Source organism: Clavelina lepadiformis, chromosome 3, assembly GCF_947623445.1.
Source record: "Clavelina lepadiformis chromosome 3, kaClaLepa1.1, whole genome shotgun sequence".
NCBI classification, from domain to species: domain Eukaryota; kingdom Metazoa; phylum Chordata; class Ascidiacea; order Aplousobranchia; family Clavelinidae; genus Clavelina; species Clavelina lepadiformis.
The window spans coordinates 5,018,708-5,042,711 of record NC_135242.1 but is presented as its reverse complement, the minus strand read 5'-3'; the positions used below and the strand labels follow the sequence as shown (position 1 = coordinate 5,042,711).

At 36.2% G+C, this 24,004-nt stretch overlaps 5 protein-coding genes across 13 annotated transcripts in view; 3 read left to right on the top strand and 2 right to left on the bottom strand.

Moving 5' to 3' along the window:
• The window catches only part of LOC143448987 (microtubule-actin cross-linking factor 1-like), a 56,494-nt gene extending 47,362 nt beyond the window's left edge, over nt 1-9,132 (top strand). For 5 of the 6 annotated variants that reach the window (XM_076948982.1, XM_076948983.1, XM_076948985.1 and 2 more), the window contains 32 exons: nt 6-203; nt 308-430; nt 550-657; nt 777-980; nt 1,186-1,267; nt 1,359-1,492; nt 1,577-1,696; nt 1,898-2,006; nt 2,118-2,229; nt 2,616-2,730; nt 2,839-2,967; nt 3,058-3,168; nt 3,308-3,436; nt 3,557-3,682; nt 3,955-4,116; nt 4,210-4,343; nt 4,430-4,502; nt 4,785-4,907; nt 4,984-5,153; nt 5,294-5,453; nt 5,530-5,631; nt 5,712-5,789; nt 5,942-6,049; nt 6,177-6,341; nt 6,526-6,689; nt 6,868-7,013; nt 7,421-7,542; nt 7,657-7,819; nt 7,953-8,107; nt 8,274-8,348; nt 8,538-8,655; nt 8,814-9,132. In XM_076948982.1, the coding sequence (XP_076805097.1) occupies nt 6-203; nt 308-430; nt 550-657; nt 777-980; nt 1,186-1,267; nt 1,359-1,492; nt 1,577-1,696; nt 1,898-2,006; nt 2,118-2,229; nt 2,616-2,730; nt 2,839-2,967; nt 3,058-3,168; nt 3,308-3,436; nt 3,557-3,682; nt 3,955-4,116; nt 4,210-4,343; nt 4,430-4,502; nt 4,785-4,907; nt 4,984-5,153; nt 5,294-5,453; nt 5,530-5,631; nt 5,712-5,789; nt 5,942-6,049; nt 6,177-6,341; nt 6,526-6,689; nt 6,868-7,013; nt 7,421-7,542; nt 7,657-7,819; nt 7,953-8,107; nt 8,274-8,348; nt 8,538-8,655; nt 8,814-8,920 (4,125 nt within the window). In that variant the 3' untranslated portion in view covers nt 8,921-9,132. The remainder of the gene's footprint in view (nt 1-5; nt 204-307; nt 431-549; nt 658-776; nt 981-1,185; nt 1,268-1,358; nt 1,493-1,576; nt 1,697-1,897; nt 2,007-2,117; nt 2,230-2,615; nt 2,731-2,838; nt 2,968-3,057; nt 3,169-3,307; nt 3,437-3,556; nt 3,683-3,954; nt 4,117-4,209; nt 4,344-4,429; nt 4,503-4,784; nt 4,908-4,983; nt 5,154-5,293; nt 5,454-5,529; nt 5,632-5,711; nt 5,790-5,941; nt 6,050-6,176; nt 6,342-6,525; nt 6,690-6,867; nt 7,014-7,420; nt 7,543-7,656; nt 7,820-7,952; nt 8,108-8,273; nt 8,349-8,537; nt 8,656-8,813) is intronic. The other variant, XM_076948984.1, reaches the window with a different exon arrangement.
• Nucleotides 9,133-9,221: 89 nt separating this feature from the next.
• LOC143448989 (uncharacterized) lies at nt 9,222-16,764 on the bottom strand. Of its 3 annotated transcripts, XM_076948992.1 has the most exons (5): nt 16,555-16,764; nt 10,475-10,765; nt 10,147-10,246; nt 9,902-9,982; nt 9,222-9,682 (listed from the first exon to the last, which is right to left on the bottom strand). In XM_076948992.1, the coding sequence occupies exons 2-5, from the start codon at nt 10,730-10,732 to the stop codon at nt 9,675-9,677; spliced, it is 447 nt and encodes a 148-aa protein (XP_076805107.1). In that variant the 5' UTR covers nt 10,733-10,765; nt 16,555-16,764; the 3' UTR covers nt 9,222-9,674. The 3 variants fall into 3 exon arrangements, with proteins under 3 accessions (XP_076805107.1, XP_076805106.1, XP_076805108.1); XM_076948991.1 differs by lacking the exon at nt 16,555-16,764 and having other exon boundaries at nt 10,475-12,258; XM_076948993.1 differs by lacking the exons at nt 9,902-9,982; nt 16,555-16,764 and having other exon boundaries at nt 10,475-12,258.
• Nucleotides 12,444-14,886, top strand: LOC143448988 (myogenesis-regulating glycosidase-like). Its single transcript, XM_076948990.1, has 4 exons — nt 12,444-12,749; nt 12,825-13,354; nt 13,519-13,699; nt 13,837-14,886. Exons 1-4 carry the CDS (start codon nt 12,444-12,446, stop codon nt 14,884-14,886), a joined length of 2,067 nt encoding a protein of 688 aa, XP_076805105.1.
• Nucleotides 16,765-17,502: 738 nt separating the features above from the next.
• LOC143450354 (high affinity copper uptake protein 1-like) lies at nt 17,503-19,764 on the bottom strand. Of its 2 annotated transcripts, none has more exons than XM_076950866.1 (5): nt 19,402-19,764; nt 18,941-19,184; nt 18,656-18,817; nt 18,340-18,410; nt 17,503-18,101 (listed from the first exon to the last, which is right to left on the bottom strand). In XM_076950866.1, exons 1-5 carry the CDS (start codon nt 19,404-19,406, stop codon nt 17,900-17,902), a joined length of 684 nt encoding a protein of 227 aa, XP_076806981.1. In that variant the 5' UTR covers nt 19,407-19,764; the 3' UTR covers nt 17,503-17,899. The 2 variants fall into 2 exon arrangements, with proteins under 2 accessions (XP_076806981.1, XP_076806980.1); XM_076950865.1 differs by having other exon boundaries at nt 17,503-18,104; nt 19,402-19,703.
• Nucleotides 19,765-21,816: 2,052 nt separating this feature from the next.
• On the top strand, nt 21,817-23,768 carry LOC143449560 (ethylmalonyl-CoA decarboxylase-like). Its single transcript, XM_076949813.1, has 5 exons — nt 21,817-22,079; nt 22,201-22,287; nt 22,399-22,541; nt 22,660-22,793; nt 22,865-23,768. Exons 1-5 carry the CDS (start codon nt 21,932-21,934, stop codon nt 23,364-23,366), a joined length of 1,014 nt encoding a protein of 337 aa, XP_076805928.1. The 5' UTR covers nt 21,817-21,931; the 3' UTR covers nt 23,367-23,768.
• The last annotated feature ends 236 nt before the right edge of the window (nt 23,769-24,004 follow it).

Below are 24,004 nucleotides of genomic sequence, written 5' to 3'. Positions count from 1 at the left end.
TGTAGTTGGCTAACATCCGTCCGAAGGAAGATGCTAGAAAGTTGAATCGAAAGGCGTCTTCCCATTTAATTCCTCTTCCTGTTTGGGTTAATCATGATCAACTGCAAGAAATGTTTGAGAAGGAACTCACGAGATTGTTAGCGATCGAAAAAATAGTGGGAGTGTCAGAAAAGCAAGCTGCTTCTGAAGAATACTGGAACAACGTGTGTATTTTTACCCTAATTCAAACACTATACTTCCTATATTGCTCTGCATGCCGTTAAACATTGATATTTGCACGTTACTCTTCAACTGTTTTGTTTTCTAGTTTGTATCAAATGTTATGAAATGCACCGACAATCTAAACGATATTAAGGAGCGAGTGGAACTTTTTGCAAAAATTGAATCATTGCAAACGGATGCACTTCTTCTCAAACAGGAAGAAGAAGGGGTAAGATTGACAGCATCACTAAATGATTCTTCTTGAAATTGCTTTTTGACGTAATTCATTACCAGTAAGCATCGCATTAAAAAATTCTGTTTTTTACCACCTTCTTTTGCCTGTCGCAGCTGTTACGTGAAGAAATTGCAAATGCTTTAATAGAATCCGACTGCATTCTGGTACAAGCTGACTACCTCGTTCACCAGTTGTTAAACTGCGATCCAAATGACATAGAGGTACCACAGGTTTTACCACACATGGCAAAGTTGATGGTTCTTACTTTAAAATATTCAATGGCGAAGGTGCATTCGTGCAGTGAATTAACTTTGTGCTCAGTATATACCAACATTTTCAGGAACTCTTGGAGAAATGGGAAGCTGCATTTTCGGGTGTAGTGACGGCAAAAGAGGAGCATATGAACAGAACATGTTTGGCGATTTCCCTTGTGCTGAAGTGGCTCGAATCGTATGAAAACCTTGTCAGTTTCATTCATGATATGAATGTTGATGGAGATGAACCAAAGAAAAATCCTCTAAAATATGAACTGGAAACAACTCGCGTGAGTAGTTCAAAAAGCAGATCACCTATCGTGGAGGACTGATATACAGTTTTTTGCTTGAACTATTATTATGGAAAATAAGTCTCTTCTCCAATGGTTTAAAAAATACTTTCAAGTATATTATTTTAAAATTCAGTTTTTGCATGACAACCTTCCTGATTATTACTATATAAATAATCTGCAATATATGTGTTGAATTTTGCAGAAAAAGTGCATGAAATTGCCAGAATACAAGTCCCTTGTTGACACACTGAATGAACTTAAGATGGAATTGCAATCTGTTTTGGGTTAGTTGTTTAAACGGAGGGTGCTATATGCAATTAATTCACTATTTTTATTGCCGGCACTACAGATATTATACTGTACTTTAATTAATAGGTCCCCAATTTTCCGACATTGGAGGAAATATTAGCAACCTTACAAATAAAGCATCAGTGGATTACGACCAGACTGTTCAAATTTGTCAAGATACACTTTCAGCTCTTGAAGCCGCCGATTGTCTTTACAATTCTGTTAGTTTTATGTCAAAAACTATGTGACAATAACACGGTATGCTTTCTCAGAGATTTTTTAAAATGTTTATTTTATAATTTTAGTTCAGCACTGATTACGAGGCCTTAAGCAAAGCCGTAAGGGAGCTCCAACGTCACTTAAATGCACTTGGATCAGTTTTGCTCGAGCATGAACATATCAATCAAAGAATTAATCACTTGGAGGTACGTGCTGATGTTCATTTTTATATTTCAGGAAATAAAAGGTAAAGATAGAACTATGTTGGTTGAAGGTTATCTTGTGTGCATACTATTTAAGAAGTTTGTGCTTTGAGTGATTGATTCATTTGTTTTATACCACGTTTAGCGTAGTGGTTGTTTTAATGCTAATGACCCAACCTATGACTTGAACTATTTAATATTTAGCAACTCAAGACAGAAAAACCTTTAGAGTCTCATTTTGAAAATCTCAAACAGGAAGCAGGGAAACTTAATACGTTGTTAACAAGTGTAAATTGTAATGAACTTACCCAAGGTATATGAGACATTACTGTTTTTTTTCTTGCATATATTTTAAGCCGTAACATTTACAGATTAAATTCTTCTGTTGTGTAATTTTTGACATTTTTTGTTTTTTTTTTCTCAGAAATTGACATGAAAATGACAGATATGGAAGTAAGGGTGAAAGCAATTGAAAGTCTTCTGGGTGAGCACTGTGATCAAAACAAAGTAGGACTTCAGCGCTTGGAACAGTTCAAGTAAGATACAGTGAAAGCTTACCTAAAATTTTAGTCAATTCAAAATGTTTTTGTCTATGTCATGGCATGAATTGTGTTCATTAATCCAAATGGATTTGAAAAATCTTTTTTTATCATAACAACGTCTACTTGCTCATACTGTCTTGCATATTATAAATTGATTTTGGTGCTTAATTGGCGCAGTTGTATTAATTGCAAACAAAATGTCAAGGCAGTACCCATTCTTATGTTCGTGAATTTTTGCCACTAACTTTACTAACCCGCTTTGACAGTTCAGAGTAACTTCAATGGGCCCTTTCAGCTTGAAAGTTACGAATACTCACTGTAGTTCCACCTTTTTCTTTTATGATATTTGTTATGTTCGTTTTCTTGTCTTGGTTTTGCAGTGCACTATCCGAGGCTTTGGTTGATGAACTAAACACTACCAAACAAGCAATTTCAAACTATTCACCTAATGTGAAAGACGTTGAACAATTACGGGAAGATATTCAGTTACAAGAGGTGACAAAATAGTGGGACTTCACTTTAAAACAAGCATAGCTAAACCGAGAGCCCATATTTGATCTTGCTTTGCTGAATTGATTTTTATCAATTTCTTTCTATTTCAAGCCTCGGTTTAAAAAAATGGATGATATAGAGCTGGAGATGAACAGCTTACACATGGCTTACAACGAGTGCAAGAAGTTAAATTCTCCGAGCGGATTTGATTTGTCCTGTGTCAAAATGATACTAGAAGATGTAAATTTAAATTTTAAACAATAAAGTTCCAAAGGAATTAAGTTAATTTAAAAGATACTATGAAATAAACTTGCTGATGGGTTATTGCAGATTGAAAATATGTGGAAGGTAGCTAATACTTTGCTGGAAACGAAAAAGCGTAATTTTGCACAAGAAATAGAGAGGCTAAATCAGGAAAAATTGGACTCCATTCAAAAACAGGTTTCTGTCTAAATTTCCTATTTCTGCCCTTAACTTGTTTGCTTTGTAAGTAAATAACTTCTTTTGCATTAATATTACTGTTTAAGATTATGTGTAAATTAAAAAGTACTATTACCAGCTCGTTATGCTTTTGCTTCAGAGTGAATTGTTAAAGGCGCAACTGGTACATATTGCACAGTGGGTGGAAGAAAAACAAAATGAAATGGCTAATTTGACACAGTATGGTGGTTTACCAGAAACAGCTCAAGAACAATTGACCAAACACATGGTAGGTTTAGCCACAAGATCTGTTTCTTACAATATCATGACATTAGAATATCGGGAAATAAACCTGTCATGTATCATTGCATACTTATTTAAATGTTTTAACACTTTCTGGTGACATTAGTCTTTCATGAAAGAAGTGGAGGCTAAGAAAGTGGAATTATCTAACCTATTGCATGAAAATGACATTGACGATTTGGGTGTAAAAGATATGTTGGACATCCTTGCTAATGATGGCGAAAAGCGAAAAGTGTGCAAGTTTATGTTGTTTTATTTACTTTATTCATTGCATGTTTTAAATTGATCATGTTTTAGTTTTAGACTCACAATGTCATAATAAGTTAATGTACTAAACCCCACAAATAAATTTTGTTTTATTTTCAATCATCTTTATAATAGTTTAGTTTTACGTGGTTTATTTTTATCATACATTACTAATTTCACTGAATGCCTACAGGGGTTGAGCCTAGTATACGCTCTTATTTTAGTCATATTAGTACACACTTTTCACAACGATTTCAGTCAAAGTTAGAAGAAACGTTAAGGGATGCCACCATCTTTCACGAGCAGTTGCAGTACTTCATGCAGTGGCTTGGTCAGGCTGAAAAGACTGTTGTTGCTTTTAACAAATCGGCAATATCTGTCATAAAGGATGAAATCGCAAGACAGCTGCAAGAACATCAGGTACGGTGTTACCGGTGTCAGATTGGGATTCATTTTGTTTCATTTTTTTTTTCTGTTTGAGTATGTGCTATTTAAAATATAACTGATGTTTAGGATTTTGAGGAGATTGTTCAGGAACACAGATTCAAGTTGCTTGAACTCGATAAAATGGGCGCTCGTTTAAAGTTGTTTTCTCAAAAGCAAGATGGGGTTCTTATCAAAAATTTGCTTCTCTCAATACATGCCAGGTGAACAAATTAGTTTAAGGTTTTAAACTATTAATGTCTTTTTCGCATTATCGCCATTTCATGTTTTAAAAACTTTTCTTTTTTAGATGGGAGAAGCTCATATCTGGTGTGACATCTCACGGAACTATATTATCAGATATTCACAAAAAGTCAAAACAGGTTAGTACAAACATTAATTAAGAATTCATTAAATTTACTCAACTTATAAGTCAAGGGATATTGTTGTCAGTTTTGCAACTAATTGAATTAGATGCTTAACTCTTAACTTACAGTTAACTCTTTGAATATATACTGCTCTATAATATTATATTATGTATTACCATACATACTATTATTGTAGTAATACATACTATTATTAAGTATTACCCCACACATTTCAGAGAATTTGTTGTAGTAGAAATACAATTGTGTAAAGACAGTAAATTCTAAGTTCAACATTAGTTTCAAGACGGCTTAGATGACCTTCAGAAATGGATCCAATCTGCAAAGACCCAGCTTGACACCAACCAACCCCTGTACGATGCTGACTGTGATTACGCAAAAGCTCAAATCCAGGCTCACAAAGTGGGTTGTGTTTGGGATATGGTTGAGCTTAAATTAAACTTTGTTACTTTATTAATTTCAATGTGGCATCACGCAGGAATTCGAATGCGCCCTGGCATCTAGAAAGCCAGTCTATGATGCAGTGTTAAGATCTGGTGCTGTGCTGCTTGGGAAAGCTACGATCGAAAATGATAAAGAAAAAATCAATCATGATTTGGAACATCTAAAGAAAGAATGGACAGATTTACAACAAGAGTCACATAACAGGTAAAATGTATAAGCAAGAATTCAAACATTTTCTTTCATATTCAATTAATTCTAACATGGTCAAACTTTTTCTGTCTTATGGAAAGAAGCCTTTTATTGCATCCTTTTATAATCTTTTTTACATCATATTACTTATGTAGGCAAAAAGGTCTTGAAGATGCTGTTATATTTTCAATACAATTCCGCGATTCTCTCCAGTCACTGATGGAATGGTTACACAAGGTGGAACCAATTCTGTCGAATGGTGAAAATGTGCATGGAGAGATTCATATAGTTGAGTCGCTGATGAAAAAACACAAGGTACGTTATCTTTTATGTCAATATGATCTAATTCCAATTTCAAAATTTTGATTTTTGTTACTTTTTTCTGTGACAGATTCTTAAGAAAGAACTAAGCTCAAGACATTCGACCGTCGTTGCCTTGCAAGAGTCACTGAGAAGCATACAAGGAGATTCTTGGGTGAATGATCAAATGCAGGTAAACCATCGTAAATTCTTTCACATAAAAGAACAGACCCAGGTTAACACTTAAACGTGACTTAAATTGGTTCATTTTAGGAACTAATCGATCGATGGAATGTGGTGACGATCTTGGTTGATAAAAAGCAAGTTATGCTGGATGAGGCACAAAAAGAGGTTAATTTTGACAAAGTGGCTCGAAACATTTTTCTTGCAAAAATGGTGGTAGATTGTTAATAGATTACATTAATTAGTAGATTGTAGGTGACAGAGTATTTGAAGTGTGTTGTATTTATTTGAAAAATTTCCGATACCACCCCATTATTTAGGCAAAGGAACTGCACAAATCATCGCAAAGGCTTTTACACGGCTTGGCAGAAGTTGAGAGCAATCTTCACTTACAGCAACCTCTGGCAAAAGACGAATTTCAGCTTCAGGTAGTCTGATGGTGCAATTCCTTATCGCTATGTTACATGCACGTAGCTTCAATATTCCAGATAAATGTGACTAGTGTATGTAAAATGACATAATGCTAACAAATGTTAATAGCTGTATTTTCTCCAGGAAGCAAAGCTTTTGTATCAAGACGTCATAGTAAATTTTAAAGAGAAACAAGGCGAGCTTGAGCGAGTGCTTGACCTGGCCAAGTCTATCCTGGACAAAGCCCATCCTGATGCAATAATGCCCGTTCGTCAATTGATTAAGGTTCTTCAAGCAAGATGGAATCAGGTGCGAAACCCTATAATTTCCGACAGAAATTTAACTGCATCTTTTTGAGATACGCTTATGTCGGGTGCTGCAAAGTGCAAAGACAAGTTGTTAAAGCGATACTGTTACTTGCAATGTGACAATAAGCAGCATTGCCGTATAGATTTGTATATCGGACCGTTATATTTTTGGTTGAATTTTGTAGGTTTTGGCGAAAAGTTCAAAATATTCAGAAGAACTGGAGGAAGCGATCCAAGAAATTGAGAAAAATAATCTTCTTCTTGAGAAGCTCAACACTTGGCTCGATTCAGCCGAGCAGACATTAAAGGAAAGAAACAAACAACCCATCACGCCAGATAATATAGAAAGGTATGCAACAGTCATTTGCGATAAGAGATCTCAAATTTGCTAGAAATACCTGTATTTTATCTTTCTGTAGTTAGTATTTTGATGGATTTATTATTTTACGTTGATTTTAGTCTTGAATGTTAAGCTACTTAGCCGGTTTGAGTTTTTAACTGAAATGGTTTTGTTTTTTTTGTGTTAGCCTAACCGCCGAGTTACAAGCGTTTCAGAATGAGATGTTTGCCCTTCAGCCTGGTTATGAAAAGCTCAAATCCTTGCACTCTGCTAAAAAGTTCCAGCCTGCTACCGTGAAGCACGACGGCGCAAATCCGAAGATACTTGCAACAGGTACACGACTTTTATGGCGTGTGACTAATCTTGATTTCGATGGACGTTTTTATTACCTTTACAAGTATAGAACAGTGAGCAACTTCGACACAATTGTGTAACAATCTTACTGTTAAAGCATTGTAAGCTGCCACTGTTTCACGGGAAAAAATCGTGCATTCGAAGCTATTTTTTAAAGTTTCTTGTTAACCGAACGTAAATATTATAACATAACCTAAATCTAACTTCAGTAAAACCTTAAATAGCTAAAATCAACTTTTTTAATACACATTTTCTTAACCTAACCGTCTATCTTAAACAACGGGCTGCGTATTCTACTTTCAGTGAAATAATTACTTTCTGTTATATAATTGTTTTGGTAAGTTATATAATTCTGTTATATAATCCGTTTTGGTGTGCATTTAAAGACGACGCACCGAGCCCAATGAAAGATCAGTGTGAAGCATTGCATAAACGATGGCAGAGAGTCTCTTTAATGGCGATTGAAAGACAAAGAAAACTGCAGGAGGCGACAGATGATGCTCACAAGGTCTTTCAATTGTTAGCAAATAGTGGTGACTTTTTACTTGCCAGTACTGGTTAACACACCACGAATGCATTTATCAAAATCCTCAACCTACTTGAGTAAATGTATTCGTTGCAGAAGGACATGTTGAACAGTGAAATGTTTGACAAATGGCGAACTCGTTACATGAAGTGGATGAAACACAAGAAGACCCGAGTCATGGATTTATTCCGCGAGATTGATAAAGACGATGACGGGAAAATAACCCGACAAGAATTCATGAACGCCATATTGCAATCAAGTAGTTGATTTTCACTATAAGTCACTTTCGTCGTATTAGGTTATACAGTAGTTTGTGAAAGAATGTTAGGTTGGCTTTTAGAATATCCTTTTGCACTTAGTCCAAAGGCTTAAATGAATTATTTTCATTGCAGAATTTTCTACAAACGAATCTGACATGAACAAGATTGCCGACTTGTTTGATCAAGACCGCGATGGGACGGTCGATTACTACAAGTTTGTTTCTGCGCTTTACCCCGTAAAAGAGTCGTACAAAGCGGAATCCGATGCAGATAAGATTGAGAATGAGGTTTGACCTCGTTTCGCAGTTTCTATAAAGTTTTCGACACTCAGCTTTTCTTTCCAGTACAATTAACGTGTCTCGTCAAGCCTAAGGCTACTTTTTCGCTAACAGTTTACACAGTTGTTATTATTACTAATTCATCATAGAAGCAACGCATCTTGTGTTTGCGCAGGTCATTCGTCAAGTGGCCAACTGCACATGCTCCAAAAGATTCCGAGTACAACAAATCGCCGAAAATAAGTACAGGGTGAGCCTGCAGTCAAACTTAAATTATTTTATACCAATAACAGAAGACTGCTTTTCTGGTCATATTAAACAAGTCATGCAACAGAACAGCAGCCTTTTGTTAACTGTTTTAGTTTGTTGAAGGATCCATGAAAGGATTTTCATTTCTTTCACTTCTGTTTATCAATAACAATGTTTGTTCCTTCGATAGTTCGGCGACAACCAACAATTGCGGTTGGTTAGGATACTGAAGAGTACTGTCATGGTAAGAGTCGGTGGGGGATGGATGGCTTTGGATGAATTTCTCATTAAAAATGACCCTTGTAGAGGTATACTGGCTAGCCAATGTAATCGTAACGGAGGTGGAAGTTGTTTTAGTTGAAATTATTTACGCGCTGAAACTCGAACAAAATGATTAAGATTAGTTGCTAGCGTTGAGTTAAACTACACTAAAGTACCCGCACTTGTATAAAACTTCTCTTTTTAGCAAAACGACGAACTAATACTGAATTACGAGAGACCCTCGTCTCGCCTGCTGGTGCCCGTAACTCGATGACTGCTTTCCGAACAAAGCGAACCTCGAGAACAAAGTAGCAAAGTTTTTAATTTATAGAGTGTTTTATTGCTTTTAGCTCTTTATTTTGTGTTGAATTATGTTTTCATATATCCGCTTGATGCTCTGCTAATCCTTGATCTGCTGTTAAATTTTTTTATTTTACTTTTTTACGTAATCATAATTAGTAGTATGCAATGAAATAACAGAATGTAGAAATTAGTTTCTGAAATAAAATGCTTTGGTGACTTTTCTTCTGCTTCTTACTGAACATTTGGTTCCAGCCGTGCAGTAAATGGTACTGTATCGCTTTTTCCATTGTAGTTGAAGCCAAGTAGGCGTAGCGGCTTAATCTCATGAAAATGAAATAATGTAAACAAAGACGTTATGGCACAATTGAGCAGGCAAGTCGGCAATATTGCTGTTCGTATATCACAAGTGAGATGGTTGGTCAGCAACATTCGAAGAACTAAAATCTTCTATAGAAAATTGCCTTAGAAACAAATCACTGCTTTTACTGAAAGGTAGTCACTAACTAGTACCCAGACTGCGTATCACTAAAACTATTGCAGGCAAAAGCTCGGTTGAGAGTACAACTAGATCACAATCGTCAACTGCGAGAATAAGCGATTAAATGCCCAATCCGCTGATCTACGACATGTAACTACATTGCTTACTAAGTGCAATTGCGTGTTTAAATGAAATGCTAACTAATAAGCGCTCTTTGTTTGTCAATGAAGATGCACTTTCTTCGTAATCTTTGCTCTTTCCACCTTTAGCCATTGCCCATGGATGTTATAAATCTGCAAGCAAAGGGAAGTTAGGTTACGCCAGAAAGTCGTCACGCATATGACTGTATGTCGATTAAATTAAACTGGCTTACGGGCCAATTTCAACCAAAAACAAACTAAGATAAGTAGAATTGTAGGTCAACGATGGTATAAATCACCATAGAATTGTAAGTCGGGTCCGACTTTTCGGGTTTCAGTTTAAAAAAATTTCGGGGCCAAGTTCATACTCACACTCTGCCACATTTGCGTCGTAATTTCGCTTTACACGAATGCACAGAATGCTACAAACCTCCCGCAGAGAGCAACGCGCAACTAAGAAAATGGTGAGATCAAAAGATGACTTTGATAGATTCGGTAACTTTAAGTTTCGGGCCTAATTTAAGCTTCAAATAAGTTTTCGAGTTTGGGTAAGGACCGATTACAACTCTGAATCACCGTTTTCATTCATACTTTTTATCGAAAAATAGGTGACTTACTACAATTGCAATGCGGCAGTGCTTTAACCTTTCCATGCAATCTAACATGGCAGCCGTCGTCGCTTACAAAAGGTAAAATTGCTTGATTAGATATTTTCACCTGTAAGCAAACAAAATAGTTTAAAAGCAAATCGAGCATATAAGATCGGCCAACATTTGCTAATAATTAATTTTATTCCGTCAGGAGCGTTTGATCAAAGTTGTTTGCATTACAAGCTAACAGCGTTCAAGTAGCTACCACAAACAAAACTTCGTGACTTAGAAACAACGTGTTGCTTATGGTAAAATATGTGCTACTAGCTTTTGTCATATTGACATGTCGGCAAACCTGAATTGTGTCTACCACCGCTTTTCTTTCTAGCACCCGAAATACGTAAAGTCTTCGGTTGTTTTCGCTGTGCCATTCCCCGTTGTTCCTATTTGAGATAGTCATCAATGGAATGGTGTTGATGAGTTTCGGATTGAGGATAAGTTTCGTGACGACACGATGAAGATCGCCGTAATCGGCAAATTTCGAAGGAATTTCTTCCCGTGAGAATCGGATTTCGCTGGGCCTCAGAAAGACGGTGCGTCCAAACTGTTCCATTTTTTGCAATACCTAGGTTCCCATAACCATTACCTGTTTGAGATGAAAAGCATTAAACGTGAAAATTTCTTTTCGTTGGATTGATCTAGGATTTTCGAATAGTTTTGCTTTAAGTTTCGTTGCTACCATAAGCTAGTGAGAACTATTCCCGTTTATCTGAATTAATATCCACACCGTTCGCTTATTACTGCCCGTTTGTTTTAGCCTACTGACCAATTTACTTTGTAGTTGCACCTATAGGCCTACACAGACATTTGCCTCAGTTTTTCCATTTACTAATGCTTTCAGAGAAAGACTAAAAACAGCATCAACAAACAAACCCCAGTTATACTTTTCTTAACTTGAAGCAAATAAAGCCGAGAAACTTCAGTAAGATTTGCTTTCGCATACCAAGTCACGCCAACGTAAATGTGCGACGTATTTGACCTGCGCACTGGCTTGAAGCTTTGGTGCATCGTTGCCATTTTTCGGTTTGACGACGACGAATAAATACCGTAGTTGTCGTATAAAATGGAAACTCGGTTGTGATATGATGACACTGCTGCTGAACCTTATTTCCCGGACGACCACATGTTACTACTGTAGACTACCACACGTCTGTCACTCCCAAACACTTGTTTTTATTCAGACCTAATTACACGACAGGGGATGCAAATTCCCTTGGGATCCAACAATTACCACCGGAAAGGTGTTCGTCCCCTTGCATCCGTAAAAATCTGATCGATAATAATTGCCAAAACTGAGGCGAGCTGCCAAGATTAAATAAAAGCAACGTATTTAGCGCTTCTGTTGAATGCCTTTCTAATACACGCCTATATTTACATGTCTTTGAGCATCTATGTCAGTGTGTCTATGTGATTTATATGTCTTTAATTTAGGTTTAACGTCTCTTGAACGGTATCGTTAACCGTTAGTTGAAGCTAACAGGTAATTATGTGCAGGAAATTACCGATCCCTTATCTTCAAATTTTTCCGGCAACCGAAGATAACGCATTGATCATGGCCAGAACCACATATATCTTGGTCATTGTGTATTGTCAACAAACAGGCCGCTAGGTTATTTGGAGTTCAAATAAAAAGAGGTGTCTCGTAACGGCCATCCCGGTGTCATAAAATCAATAAACAAACAGACTGTGGGCCGATGGACGCAATAGTAAAACAAACACAGCCCAATAAATAGGAATGATGAATATGTGAATTTAGAGCATCACATGCCACAACATAATTCGTCAAGAAAGGCGCACACTTTAAACAGAAACACGTCATGAGGATAAAACTCTACATTCATCATGTTTTGCTCTTGGTGAACAATCGCATAACCAGCCTTAAATTGTGTCGAGAAATGTTTAGTGAGCACATACATCATTAAATCGTTGTAGTAAGGCGATGCGAAAAATCATGCCGCTCTAATGATATGTAATAAAGCTTCACGCTTTGTCAATGATTACCTAAAGTACGGTGATTTGGCATCATTATAACTAACGAAACGTTGAGCTTGATGATTCTGTGTTGGCTTAAGTTTTGTTCTATACTTAATGCAGCTCATGATGTAGTCGAATGTATAAGCGATCATTAAACGCTTTGCAAATTGACGCGATTGTATGACTTTGTGCCGGTAAATTGTCATTTAAGAAGATTTATGAACTATAATGTTCAGCAATGTTTTACTTCAGATTTATAGGTTTCATGTGTCAGATGTCCAGTTTTAAATATGTCTCAGAAGGTTACAATTAGTTTTGCGTTGCTCGGAATTATAGCTGCAGGTGCAATTACAGTCTTATGCATTCTTCTGCTACCAAGCCCACTTGTTGCGCCTGATCCCTACACTTACGATGTGAATGACCGGGGCACAATAAAATGGTACAACGCCATCGGTCATGAGCAGCTCAGCATATACTCGGAAGTGTTAGCTCACTTGCACGGTTCATTTAACAAGACGGATGTGACGGAGACAGTAGGGTGCGGACGTTTTTCCGCCAGCATAACCACGGTACAACGCAGGCAAGAAAACGTCCAGGTACATGATAACAATGCATTAAATACTTTGAAAGACCCATTTTGATAAGAAATTTCAAGCAAGTTTTGCGTTTAGTGCTGGAAAGTACGAACCAAACGTGGAGGAATACTCCCATGTTTCAATCAAACACTTCGTGTGAAAGATTGCGTTTCCATGACGACTGACAACGGAAAGAGCGTTTTTTGGTTCGGTGGTGCAGAAATGATATCTCAGCAATGGCCCGTAAATTCCATGAATCTAAACAGAAAAACTTCATTTTTGAGTTCCGATCTCCCAAAACGTTGCGGAAATGTACTGGAACGTTATTTTCTTTCTTCTCATGGAGCGGCTGTCTACGTAGACCCAGATGTTCCATTGTATATATCAGTCCACCAAGATAAGGATATTTGCTTAGAAGCTATGTACGATGGAGATCAACTTGTCGGTCCGTCTTACTTGCATCCTGTGAACGATGAAATCGATTTGAACTACGTTATTTGCTTAGCCGGGAATGCCAAAAAGGTTCATCAAGTAATGACTGACTCTGAAGACGGATTCATAAAACGGCCTAAAAGTCTGCCGGATTTGAAGATGATGAAAGATCCAATATGGTCTACCTGGGCGAGGTATAGTATATCATTATGTCAGATTTCGTCAAAACTACAAACAGATATACAAACGCATAGACTACTCTTTTGCACAAAAGATCTCCGTGAGTGTATGTTAGTTAAAAGCTAGATTTTATGAACATAATCCGGCCAGTAAGTCAACGTGCCATGAATTAATACAGATTCAAATCGGACATCAATCAATCAGTTGTGGAAAATTTTGCGGAGGAAATTTTACTCAACAATTTTACCAACAGTCAGCTTGAAATTGATGATGGGTACGAAAAGGCGTACGGTGACTTTTCTTTTAGCGAAACAAAATTTCCAAATGCTACTGCGATGATTAAAAACCTTCACAAAAAAGTATTAATAATGGTCTTTTGCTTTGTTCTGTCTATCTATATCTTAGTCTATCTCTTTATTCTGTTATGTTGATTGAACTGTAATCACTATAATATAAAATTCAGCTGTTTAATTTTTCTGTCCGGTATTTAAAACAGGGATTTCGTGTGACAACTTGGGTTACACCATTTATAAATCTAAACTCGGCGAACTACAACTATGCCAGAAAACAACAATTTTTTCTTACTGACGACTCTGGATCTCCGGACATAGTGCGATGGTGGAACGGAAGAGGTTCCGTTGTCGATTTTACTAATCATAAAGCGGCCAGTTGGTATAAACAGATTTTAAGTGACGTAAAAGAGCAGTTCGCCCTAGATTCGTTCAAATTCGATGCTGGAGAGACGAGCTACTTACCTTCGGCCGGTTTGAATTACAGCGCGGTCCCGAAGACAAACCCAAGCTACTATACAACGTACTATGCGGAAACTGCTTTCGAAATTGGAGGAGTTATGTCTGAAATGCGTTCCTCTTGGAAGACGCAGGACATCAACATGTATATGAGGCTCATGGATAAAGGATCTAGTTGGGGAACATTGAGAGGATTCCAAACTGTAATTCCCACCGCGCTTACGTTTAGTATATTGGGGTACATTTATGTTTTGCCGGATATGATAGGTGGCAATGCCTACGTTTTGGGGAGTAATAACTCTGGGAAACCCGATAGAGAACTTTACATACGATGGATCGAACTGGGGGCTTTTTTGCCCTGCATGCAGTTCTCCATTTCGCCTTGGCAATACGACGACGAGGTAGTGGAGATTGCTCAAAAATATGTGACCATTCATCGCACTGTAGTTTACGATGAGCTGGTGAAGGCTGCTGAACGTTACGTATCGGGTGAAATGTCTTTGCTGGTGAGCCCAGTATGGTTTTACTCAAACGCAGCAGACGACGAAATTGCTTTTACCATCAACGACCAGTTCATAGTCGGGGATCGGTATTTGGTGGCACCAATTGTCGAAAAAGGTTCCACGGCAAGGAATGTATATTTGCCTGGTGATGACAGAGTGAGGTGGATAGATAGGATGAGAGAAGACTGTTCGGATGACGTACCTGGTTGCGTAGTTCAAGGAGGAAAGTGGGTGATGTCATACTACGTGCCGTTAAATAAAATATCATGGTGGGAAAAATCTACTAAGTTATAGAAGACAATCCTAATATTTATTGTTATGTGGAACATTTTTTCCCAATCGTTTATGTCACAAATATAAAATTTATGCTACAAATAATTGTTCAACACAATATTTCGCTTGTAACAAGATTGGTCAAAAAAGAATGGTAATGAACTCGTAGAGGTATAACATATAAGACCATGCACACTGTATTATCATATATACAAGATTTGCATGAGCAGGTTTTCATATAAACCATGCTGAGTTTGAAAAGTGTAAAAGGAAAATTTTCCAACAATAACTTGGATATAGTTAACCTTAAGCTTTGCTGTTTATTGATCCATATGTACGCTACTTAGAATAATGCAGACTCGTTGCGACACCAAGCAAAAAGAAAATACCCGATTCCAGAACCGAGGGCTGCAGAAGCAACCACCTATGTGTTGAAAGTAATGTAGATTAGCACCAGAAATATTTCAATGACAGCTTGAAGAAATTGAAGAAGACTTTGTAAATATATGCCAGGCGTTAAACAGCATTAGCCTAAAAAAGAATGAAATAGTCGTTATTTTTGCTGTAGATGCGTTGGAGAATTTGAAGGTCAGCATATAGGTTCTAGGGGAACCATTCTTGTGCAATTTAATTTCTCGAGCCCTACGCAGTTAAAGTTAGGTTAAAACGGGTTCCAGTCTCATAAACTTTGAATAATAATAACTGTTTTGAACCGCGATCTGTCACCTGCTGGTGCATTTCTAAAAGCATGGAATACCGTATATAAGTGAGGAGTACAAACGGCTGTCTATCAGCAACACTGCCATTCACAAATTACATGGTTAACGTTAAATTACGTGGTTAACCTATGGTTATGTTGAGTAAGGGTAAGGATTGTTTTAAAATATCTTATTAGACCGTGAGCATTTGAAAAGGTCGATCACTGGACAATAGATCTTACATCTTACTTACATCCCAACTTGGTCAACAATCAAAATCAAAATTGTCACTCTATATATTTTGCATTAAGTTATTGTGGTTACAACAATTACAGTTGTTTGATTTGTTTTTCAATATTCGATTAACCAGATAAAGTAGATAAAGCAACTTTTAGTTTGCTATGATAGGAAACCAGGGGTATACTGCAATCAGTCAAGGTGTCGAAAATTGTACTTTCTCTCGCTACATCAGAAAATGCTTTAAGATACAATTAATGCAAGGTATTGCCACTCATTCTGGCATAAAACGGCGATCTTTGACTAAAAATATATATCTGACACATAATTGAACAAAAACTTCACTATAATCATAAATGTACAAACTTTTATGTTTCCCCTCAGACAATTGGTAACTAAAATGCCAATTTTCGTGGTCAACCACAGTACACCAAGAGTACCAGCAAGACATTTTCTAAGCGAAACGATAAACCCAAAAAAGAAAAAAATATTTTCTTGTATTTAAGTAGCCATACTTCAGAACCTTACGCCGTAAGTAACCTGGGATACGAGACACCGAAATGACTCTATAGAGCGACTTGAAAGGTTGTTCCAGGGATGACAACCCGTCTTGTCCACCACCCCGTCCCCGCTTGGACTTAAATTCACATATAAATAAATTCAAGCAAAAAATGGTGAGGTATGAGATACACCATCAAGTTACCTTACAATAGAGTTAATGTAAGAGCACACTTGTTTATAGCAGAATAATTACTTTAACGTGATCAACTTCTGCTGTCGAGCGGCCTGGTGAAGCACTTCTCGTTACACAGTTTGGATCAAGAGGAACTTTCTGTGAATAGGGCAGTCAAGAAGACTCTGTGAAACTCACCTTTATGTCTTTTCGTTATATCAACAACAAAAAACATTTAACAGCGTAAATTATATTCACTACTCACGTTTATGCAATTATTCACAAAAAAACTTTTCCTAAAATTAATACTAAATAGAATTACTTTATAAAAAAGAAAATGTCCGTCTCATTGCTATTAAAATATTGAAAATATGTTTTAGAAATTGCATGTTACTTAATTATCAGCTTTTTATGCTTTGCAGTATTTGTCGGTTCAAGACTTGTTTTTAATTTGCGAGCCCTGGTGAATTTGCAAATGGTTTGGATGCTTCCTTATACCTTAAACTTAATAGGAAGTCAATTTTTAAGATTCTAAATATATTTGAAAATTTTTACTACCCTCTTTTACTTGCTGCTAGTAAGTATAAACCACCTATTTAATCACATTTTAAGTATTTTTTCGTGAAGATATAATTGACATCTATATAATTGTTCACTACAAGACCTTTGGTTTTGTCAGCTGAGCCTACCTATCGCTTTGCAGTTACCGTCCCGGTTTTTCAACCTTTATATAGAGCACAGCTGAGGTAGGCTACGTGATGCACATCACGCAGTTGTGGGAAAAAGTTTGTAACCGACAATCATGATCTTGAATTATTAGTTGGAAAACACAATTAGGTTTAAATCATATCTGCAATTTAAACGGTGTTCAACAATGCGTTGCATTTTTTTATTCTACGAAAATTTGTTACTATTTGACAGAGTTGGGAGATTTTTCTTGAAATATCAATTTATGGCAACAATTCCGAGTTGTTGCTGTGTGTTTAATGGCTAATTTATCATTTCTTTAAGTCCAATCATGCATATACATTTTTGTGCACTAAAGAATTTACATTTTATTGTACAGTAAACAAAAGCAGCAAACAAAATGCAAGTGTCATTCATATTGTTAAACAAACTTTCGGGAAAAAATCGATAAATAACAACACGCATCCTTCAAAGTACGTCTTATTGCTAACATATTTTGACGGCGTTAGTGCGTAGCATCAACATAACACTTACATCCCAACTTGGCCAACAATCAAAAGCAAAACTATTATAAGGCTGTGTAAGAATATTTCGCAAGACTGTTATAGAAGCTGTAATAAAAAGGCGGGTTAATTGCAGTTGTTTCTTGCTCGGTTTGATCTTCGTCGGAGGATTCAGGATCGTAAAAGAGCTCCAACTTGCTGCTGGGGTGACGAAGACGCCGGAAGTAGCTTGGTTGTCATTGACAGTGATCACCAAAGTTAATGTCACCCATGTTGTTCCAGGCAAATAGAAAATATCCGACCCCGGCTCCAACGGATACCGACAAAGCGAGCCAGACGTTGAAAGTCATGTAAATGAGCATCAGAAACATCCCCAACGTTGTTTGAATTATATGCAGGAAACTCTGCAGTATGTGCCACCCGTTGAACATCCCACACCTGCTGTATATATCGAATAAGAATAAAACGTCTATTTGCAACAGATATGACTTTCAGCAAGAGCTTTTGACATACATAGATAAACTAAAGAACGTTTTGCACATAACACTAACTTTCTAGATGAAATGATTTTCGTATCCGATTTTATCGACTCATTTGTATTTCGAACTAAGAAAATACACAAAGACACTATTTTTAAAATAGAGGTACTTTACCTATTGCAAGGTTGTTTACTTACCGATTCTTTCCGCTACGAAATTCAGTGTCATGGTCAACCGATTTCAAATCGTACGAAGAACAACGAGGTCTCTGAAGAAAAAAAGCAACAGAATTTTGTTTTGTGCAACAATGTGACGTCGTTACCTCCCGCATAACGTTTCAGAAATTGTAGCAATACCAATACATTAAGACACGTTATATGTAAAGAGCATAATTACACCGCACGTTCTTTGGGTCATGTTAACTATTTTGAGATTTTTGAAAACGGCAGTTTAATATTACTGCTATCGACAACGTTTTCCGTGTGTGACGCATGACTCGTTATGAACAATTACCGCCCGCTTCAGCAAATACTGCCGAAGCACTTTGAGACTCTCGTAAAGAATGGCGATAGCACAAACTCCAATACAAGAACCGATGAGTTCTTTTTCGCTTGTGATCAACCATTCGAGGAAAAGCACTTGAATAGGATAGTTGAAGTTAAAGTGCGTTTGGTGCTGAAAAAAGAGAAAGTAAACCAAGTGGAAATTTGTTACTCAAAACCTGTCGATCAATACAAAAGATACATGCTAAAAATACATAAGGAATCAAGTAATGCTCTTAAACATAAATAATTTTACCCCTCCCATATGTCCTGTATGGTCCATGTTATTATTGACCATATGATTTCCGTGATCTCCGGTCATCGAAGTACCATGATCATGCATTGAATGATCTACTGAAGCATTGGAAGGAATCGAATGATTGTGAGCCATGTGATGCATGCTCGCATTTCCCATCATCACTGAGTTATTCATATGAGGCATTGGAGTCGTTGCATCGTTCACATGATCCATACCCATCATGGAATGAACGTTTACCATTCTGATGTACAGTTGTTAATTTAACAAAGATAAATTGACAGCGAAATCTTGCAAAAGTAAGATTGAGATTACTATAGGTCTGGAAATAATTTCTAGCGTTCGAATGCCACAGCGTAATTTTAAGTTGGCTATAGTTGATACGTAACACATCAAACTTCCGTATATATAGGCACAGCGACACTTATTTTAAAAAAACTAAGCTGTTTCTACAGCCGTACCTCATTACACTTTTACAATGTTGCGATGGGATGTACTTTTTCAAAAATTAAATTGTTTAAAACTTGCAAAAGGTAAATTTGGCAACCTCCAAAGCTAACTAGCTTAGCAAAAAGCTGAACATAGTTTAAAAAGAATTGTTGAAATACGTAACCATCAACCCATCAGTGTAAAACAGACAACTGATAACTACATCGCCTGCGGACAATACTTGCATCCCTGAACTGCACATTACAATCTTGGCAATCAGCAGAAAAGTGGAAAACACTGTTGCCATAAATTGAACATAAAAAAAGCATTATCCCGCAAAGAAACGAATTATGGTAGTTTACTAATTGCTTGCTAAAGGCTAATTTGCTGACAAGCAATGGTAATTTTCGCCAAACTGGCCTATCAAGAAACAAAACCTTTTCAACAAAACGAGGCTGCCACTGAACTTAATGTCAAGGGCGCTTTTTTTTAGAAAAACATGTTTTGAACCTCTCAGTTTTGTTCCTCGTTTCGCTTCGCGTTACGTCACAAGTCGGACTTGTTCCTGTTTTTTGTGTCAGCCTAATTGTGTTGATGACGCACTACAAATATAACTAGCTAGATCTGCTTCTATTGTACGGAAAATCTCGATTTTTTGTCACGTTTATTGACAGATGTTATCGTGAAATTTTCTCAGTCTGCGCTTGTTCCATTCCAATCAAAAGAAGGCATAATGTGCACAAATGTGTCCTTTGCTTTGTAATCGCTAAAACTTCTTGCTTCATCAGCTCAACAAACAGACAACTGAAAATCTCGCAAGTGTAGAAGTAACACTGAATAGGTTACAGCTCATCTCTTTCGTTGTTTAGCGTTGTATTTTCAACTGAGCTTTCGCGAAACGAGATAGCCTGAAGGTACTTTACGACGTTGTTAAGTGCCGCACTAGATAAGCAAGCTAGAATAGGATTATAGACAAATACATGCACACTTAAACAAACTATAATAACTTAATAACATCTCTCTAAAAACACAGCCTACAACACATGTAATTTTATCACTGCTGGTACGAGATTTTCCATATTACCGAAAAATAATTTTAGCTACTGCACAGTGTAAACTTTACACTGTGAAATCTATGACTAGTGTATGAAGGACGAAGGTAACTTTTGCATGCCTTTTAACTGAGTCTATGTTTTAAGTTTAGATGTTTTCTACAATGTAAAAAATTTAAGTTAAAAGGAAGTCTTCTATTTTTTGAGATGATGAAAAATTCATACTCGAATCAAAAGCACTACACATTTTTAGGCTAATTACTGCAATTCAATTTTTTAAAAAGCAAAAGCTACACCAGCTATTACATGAAATTATGTAGCAGGAAATAAATAAAACAAAGCAGAGCATGACATTCTACAACACCAATCAATCAGATTTCGACTTTTTGTCATGAACACTTCGTCTGACAACAAAGCTTACATCAGTGAGCGTCTGTTTTGATCTTAAAATTACAGTATGTAGAATTCAAGAAAGTGAGAAAACTATATAATCTATACACAGAAACGGTTTAAGATAAAAACCCACGCTATTTTTCCCGCTTATTAAGCATTTAACTTTTTGCAAAAAATGTTTAAGTATTATTTGTTTGTAATTTTTAAAATATGATTGGACTTGTTGACATCATACTCTGCAAACAATAAAAAGTTTCAGAAGCAAAAAAAAAAAAATCACAAATCGTTTAGGGGAAATTCCCTATGTTAAGACAACCATCTTGAAAACTTTATTCATTCGTAGTTTGGTGGATATATAAATGGCATATTACCATTATTACTTATTTCAAAGGCATTAAAATTAGAATTTATGTCACGTTATGTTGGTATGGTTTGATAATTAATCTGTATCCTCGGATTGAGGAAAGTCTTTGCGCCACTTAAAACCGGGCGTACCCGACAATAATTCCTTTTCTTTTGTGCGCCGGATTACGGTTAATCAGCTGGACTTCGGTGCAAGTTGATTGTCATACATTATTATTTGTTTATGATGCTTGTATCAGCGAAGTGAATGGGGTTACCAACGTTAGTCGTAATTAAGCCGGAAATGCACAAAATAATATGCTAGTATTCTTAGGTCCTTCGAGTATGAGTAGCCTATATATATATATATATATATCATAGCAGGTTAGCTGATACATGAGTTGTTCAGTAACAATTGAATTTAATTAATTAAGCTTTAAATAGTTGTATAGTTGTGCAAGGAAAAACTTTGAGAAAAATAAATCGTGTGCGCACCTGAAACAGTTTGAATTATGGTAACAGGGTATGAGTACAGCTATCAGAATTATAAGTTGCTTGCTTTAATGTGTAGCTGATATTGATAGCTTATTGTTAAATTTGTTTTGACTAATTGAAACGCCCCAAGAGTTAAAATTGTTTTTAATTAAAAATTAATTAGATGTATCGTGTATAATTTAAACAAATGTTTTTAATGATTTAGTTTTCCTGGATAAAAAACTCTTAAATCAAGTTAAATCTGGTAGCTCTACAGGAAAATATTACATACATGTAAAGTATGAATAAATGCAGAAAAGTGTTGGTTGTAAAGTCCAGAGTTGAGAGTTTTCTATATGCGACCAATAGGAGGTTTTCTTGGGTTTACAAAGAAGGTGAAAATGGCTATGACAACAGAGCAATTGAGGAAACTCTTGTAACTGCACAAGGTGTGAAACTAATTGGTGTCAATTTTTTGTAGAATATTGTGTAACATTATCAGTAATTGTTGATTTTGGAATAGAGACTTTGAGATTTATATCTTTAAAAATCATATATTTTGATCTGCAGGAGGAAGTGTGGATTTGACAGTAGATCATGATACTGGAATCTCATTATTGAAGATAAATAACTCAGCAAAAAGGAATGCATTTTCTGGTATGATTTTTATGTACACTTTATTTGTATCTTGTATGTATGTTTGCTGTATGCTGTAATATCAGAAATATTTTTTGTAATTACGCAGTTTTTAATTGCTAAGAATTTCAGGAAACATGATGGTCAGTTTAAAAAAAGCTGTAGAGAAGTTGTCGTCCTGGAAAAATGGGAAAGCTTTAATTCTTTATGGAGCTAACCATCAGTTTTGTTCAGGAGCAGATTTAAACACTGTTCGAAGGTTTTCTTCCAAACAGGTAAACCTTGAAAGAAAAGCACTGGAAACGTGCAGCAGATAAATTACTGAACTATGCATGTCATTGTTATGATGTTAGTTCCAAAACCAATGGATTTGTTCAGTGTCTACTACTTTAGGAAGGGGAGAAAATGTGCATGTACATGCAAAATACACTCACACTCCTTCATCAGCTACCTTTGCTCACTGTTGCATTTGTTGAAGGCAAGGCTATCGGAGGTGGTGCAGAATTGTTAACTGCCTGTGATTTTAGGTAAAAGGAATTTTAATGTTATAACTTTATGTACATCACAAATTGTTACTGTTATATAACATCACTCATAGGTTAATCAATGAAGATGCTGAAATTCAATTTGTGCATAAGAAAATGGGGCTTACTCCGGGATGGGGTGGGGTGACTCGTCTTGTTCGGCTCATTGGAAGGGACAAAGCTCTTCATCTTTTATCTGCTTCGAATAAAATTAGTGCCCAGGATGCATTGCATCTGGGTTTAGTGGACAAACTTGTACAACTTACACAGCGAGATCTGTTTCGTGAAATACGAGCTAGGGCAGAACTGGCTTCAAAAGATTTAAATCACGAAAAGCCATTGCAGCAGCTTTATTCTCCTGATATCACAGTACACATTGCAATTGACTGGTTACAGACAAAATTTGATTTAGACAACACGGATCCTAAAGTTCTGCAGGCAATTAAAGCATCTGTAACCTGCTGTTCCAATTTGTCACTACTTGAGTCTTTAAAGAATGAGAGAAATATTTTCAAAAGTGTTTGGGGAGGAGAGGCCAATCTTAAAGCGCTAGATGAGATAAAATTTGGGAAATAAGTGACGTCAGGACTGAAAATATGTTTTTAAATGGATTACTTAATTTTAAGAATGCTTTATTTATTGTTGTATATAATTTTTCTAACATTTCCAATGGCAAAAGTTTAAACTCCTGTCCTACAAGATTAAATTTTATTGTCTGGCCACTTTGAAACCGAATGGTTTTACCTGCACACATGAAAATATATTGCCTAAATGATGGCATAACTATTAATTGATAAAATGTTTCACTTTTTGCAAAAGTTACAACTTATTTTAAGTGTGATATAATAGTATCTTATTGATAGATTATTCACTCGTTTATTTATTATATTTTTCTCTGTCACATTTTATATCAGTTACTATCGCTCTCTAGTCTAATATTTTATGTGTTAATAAAACAGCATGCCAGTAATTGCCTTTGCTACTTAGTATGTTGACAGTTTGTCTGTGTTACGTTCTTTATTAGCGAATTAAGATAAGGTTGGGTATTTTATAAATTCTACTTTCATGCTACCTATAAAAATTTGAGTATCTACTTTTGAAAGCATATTTGTGCATCCAGTTAAAAAAAATGTTTGGCATGTCATAGTCACATTCTTTTGGATCGAAGGCGTGTGTTGGTTGTTATGCTATCTTAACAATTGTTTAAAAATTAA

What these genes read in the sequence shown, in the direction of transcription:
- LOC143448989 (XM_076948992.1), bottom strand. Translation starts at nt 10,732, where the DNA reads ATGGAACAGTTTGGACGCACCGTCTTTCTGAGGCCCAGCGAAATCCGA. An exon ending in CGGTGGTAGACACAATTCAG is followed by an intron (nt 10,247 to 10,474) that starts GTTTGCCGACAT and finishes GTTTGCTTACAG; the next exon opens with GTGAAAATATCTAATCAAGC. An exon ending in ACTGCCGCATTGCAATTGTA is followed by an intron (nt 9,983 to 10,146) that starts GTAAGTCACCTA and finishes CCATTTTCTTAG; the next exon opens with TTGCGCGTTGCTCTCTGCGG.
- LOC143448988 (XM_076948990.1), top strand. Translation starts at nt 12,444, where the DNA reads ATGTCTCAGAAGGTTACAATTAGTTTTGCGTTGCTCGGAATTATAGCT. An exon ending in GCAGGCAAGAAAACGTCCAG is followed by an intron (nt 12,750 to 12,824) that starts GTACATGATAAC and finishes TTTTGCGTTTAG; the next exon opens with TGCTGGAAAGTACGAACCAA. An exon ending in TTAAAAACCTTCACAAAAAA is followed by an intron (nt 13,700 to 13,836) that starts GTATTAATAATG and finishes TATTTAAAACAG; the next exon opens with GGATTTCGTGTGACAACTTG.
- LOC143450354 (XM_076950865.1), bottom strand. An exon ending in AGTATTTGCTGAAGCGGGCG is followed by an intron (nt 18,411 to 18,655) that starts GTAATTGTTCAT and finishes TTTTTTCTTCAG; the next exon opens with AGACCTCGTTGTTCTTCGTA. An exon ending in TTTCGTAGCGGAAAGAATCG is followed by an intron (nt 18,105 to 18,339) that starts GTAAGTAAACAA and finishes CGATATATACAG; the next exon opens with CAGGTGTGGGATGTTCAACG.
- LOC143449560 (XM_076949813.1), top strand. Translation starts at nt 21,932, where the DNA reads ATGAATAAATGCAGAAAAGTGTTGGTTGTAAAGTCCAGAGTTGAGAGT. An exon ending in AAAAAGGAATGCATTTTCTG is followed by an intron (nt 22,288 to 22,398) that starts GTATGATTTTTA and finishes TAAGAATTTCAG; the next exon opens with GAAACATGATGGTCAGTTTA. An exon ending in GAAGGTTTTCTTCCAAACAG is followed by an intron (nt 22,542 to 22,659) that starts GTAAACCTTGAA and finishes CTACTACTTTAG; the next exon opens with GAAGGGGAGAAAATGTGCAT.